This window comes from Echinops telfairi, unplaced genomic scaffold (genome assembly GCF_000313985.2).
Source record: "Echinops telfairi isolate 266 unplaced genomic scaffold, ASM31398v2 ScPeMD7_7457;HRSCAF=8495, whole genome shotgun sequence".
NCBI lineage: Eukaryota > Metazoa > Chordata > Mammalia > Afrosoricida > Tenrecidae > Echinops > Echinops telfairi.
In genome coordinates, this window is record NW_022111357.1 from 21256931 (window position 1) to 21259772 (window position 2842).

General features: G+C 47.7%; 1 protein-coding gene across 1 annotated transcript; it reads left to right on the forward strand.

Annotated features, from left to right (window-relative positions):
* Window positions 1–261: 261 nt before the first annotated feature.
* On the forward strand, window positions 262–1338 carry CNR2 (cannabinoid receptor 2). The gene has a single exon (XM_004705357.1). It carries the CDS (start codon window positions 262–264, stop codon window positions 1336–1338), a length of 1077 nt encoding a protein of 358 aa, XP_004705414.1.
* Window positions 1339–2842: the final 1504 nt, after the last annotated feature.

Here is a 2842-nt window from a genome sequence, read left to right on the forward strand (position 1 = left end):
ACCACTGGTCAGCAATTTGAAAAGCTTTGCCCTCAATATACTTAAGCAGCCCTCTTGAATGGACAGAGGCCAAAAAACAGGGGAACAATATATACAATGGTATGTCAATATGTGGTCTATCCACTCAAGTAAATATTGGAGTAGAATGAGATATTGTGTGAGGTCTTTGCTGTATAGATTGAAAAAGACTCTCTTCTTCTTTCCATGGTACTGCAGCAAAGGCTCCTTGGCTAGCCCAGCTGAAGCTGCGGGACCCACCTCATGGAGAAATGCCCAGAGAACGCGAGCATCTCTGCGGATGACTTGAATCTCAGCTTCATGAAGAAATACATGATCCTGAACGCTCCCCAAAGAATAGTCATCATGGTACTATGCACCCTGCTGGGCCTGCTGTGTGCCCTGGAAAACCTAACTGTGCTCTACCTGATCCTGTCTTCCCACAGGCTCCGTAGGAAGCCCTCATGCCTATTCTTTGGTAGCTTGGCTGGGGCTGACTTGCTAGCTAGTGTGGTTTTTGCCTGTAGCTTTGTGAATTTCCACGTTTTCCATGGCATGGATTCCAACACGATTTTTTTGCTGAAGATAGGCAGTGTGACCTTGGCTTTTACAGCCTCTGTAGGCAGCCTGCTACTCACCGCCATTGACCGTTACCTTTGCCTGCACTATCCACCTGCATACAAAATTCTACTCACCCACAGAAGAGCACTGGTGGCCCTGGGCATCATGTGGGTCTTCTCGGCATTGATTTCCTACCTCCCTCTCATGGGATGGACTTGCTGTCCCAGTCACTGTTCTGACCTTTTCCCATTTGTCCCCAATAACTATCTGCTGGGTTGGCTCCTGTTTATTTTCTCCCTCTTCTCTGGCATCATCTATATCTATGGACACGTTCTCTGGAAGGCCCATCAGCATGTAGCTAGTTTGGCCGAGCACCAGGACCAGCAGTTTCCAGGAATGGCCCGAATAAGGCTGGATGTGAGATTGGCCAAGACCCTAGGGGTGGTGCTGGCTGTGCTGCTCATTTGCTGGTTCCCAGTACTAGCCCTCATTGTCTACAGCCTGACCACCAAGTTAAGTGACCAGGTCAAAAAAATCTTTGCCTTTTGCTCCATTCTGTGCCTTGTCAACTCACTGGTCAACCCTGTTATCTATGCCCTGCGGAGCGGGGAAGTCCGCTCCTCCGCCCACCACTGCCTGGCCAAGTGGAAGAAGCACCTACGTGGCCTTGGACCTGAGGGGAAAGAGGAGGCTCCGAGGTCTTCAATCGTTAAGACGGAAGCTGATGTGAAAACCACCCAACAGGCAGATTCTGGAGGTCTGGTCAGCTCTAGTTGCTGATGAGAACGCTCTCCTAGTTTTAACAGCCCAAGTCAGAAGTGTTAAAGAGTCAAGATGTCACTTTGAGGACAAAGGTGCACCTGAACCCAGCCATGGTATTTTCTCATATGCATTTGAAATCTGGGCAGTGATTACAGGGGATGGAGAAGAATCGACCCTAGTAAATGATGGTGTTGGCAAAGAACATTGAATATTCCGTGGACTGCCAGAAGAACAAACAAATCTGTCTTGGAAGAAGTGGAGCCAGAAGATGTCTCAGCATCAAGGACAGAGAGACATTATCTCCTGTACTTGAGATCTGTTATCATCATTTCCTGGAAAAGGAGATCATGTTTGGTAGAGAATCGGCAGAAAAGAAGAAGAACCTCAAGGCGATGGAATGGCACAGTGGCCACAGTGGGCTGATTCATTTGTTTTAAAGCAAAATGATTTGGCTAAATTCAAGACATCTTGTTGTTAAGACAAGGGACCTCCCTGACACCGAGCTAATTCCCACCCATAGTCACTGTGACCTCCTAAGTCCCAACAGAATACAGAGGAGGCCGGCACTGCTTAGAACACAGAATCTTCTATCTTCCATGAGCCTCGTGAAGTCCTGCTTTGTGGAACCAGTGGGAACAGACAGTGTCCCAAACAGAAGGTATCAACAAAGATCTTATAAGCCCTCAAATTCGTCCCAGTCGCTTCCCAATCTGGTCCTACAGGGAGAAGCAGAACAAGTGGGAAGAGGAGGAAAGTCACTTTCTGTATGCTAATCACTGGACCAGCATCCCACGGTCCATCGCTCCAGCTCAGATGCTGTAAGACTGTAACCCTGTGCTTTTGAAGAGCCTGGGGAATCCACACCTAACAGATCAGGGAGAGCTCCTACCAACGGGCTGAAAGCAGTAAGATAAATGGTTGGCTTGTGGGGCACATGAGTGCCAAGGGCTGGGAAAGGAGGGAGGGCTAAGGAATTCCAATGTAAGCATCTGAGTCACAGAGAGAATAAAAAGAAAGATTTTGAGTAAACATGTCTTCACTGAGAGCGTTCTCACTATTCATCCATTCATCCATCCCTCTCACAAAGTGCTCCATGTTCTCCACTAGGGCCTTCATGTCCAGTTACAAAGGCACGGACTCTGCCCCTGCTCAATGGTGCAATAGTGCAGCGACAGAAACCAGCAGGGACATGTCATAGGGATTAATTAGGGCATGAAACTTAAAGTGGCGAAGATCTACTATGGACTCCAGTCATAAATGATAACTGGCTTTTTTTTGAGCCTTTATTGTGTGCTAAAGTCCCTATGTGGGGCAAACAGCTGCACATTCTGGCGGTTAACCTTAAAGTTAGAGAGTCAAGCCCACCCAGAGGTGCATCAGCAGGAAGTTTTGGTGATGTAATTCAAAAAGAAAATTATGATAATAGCCCCTGAAAACACTCTAGAGCAAAACTTAAACCAAAAGATCTCCTGAGAACCGATTACAAGGAACTACATGTGACCTCCTCCCTGGGGGGCGGACA

Excerpts from the sequence above, each read along its gene's own strand:
- CNR2 (XM_004705357.1), top strand. The coding sequence starts at position 262 with ATGGAGAAATGCCCAGAGAACGCGAGCATCTCTGCGGATGACTTGAAT.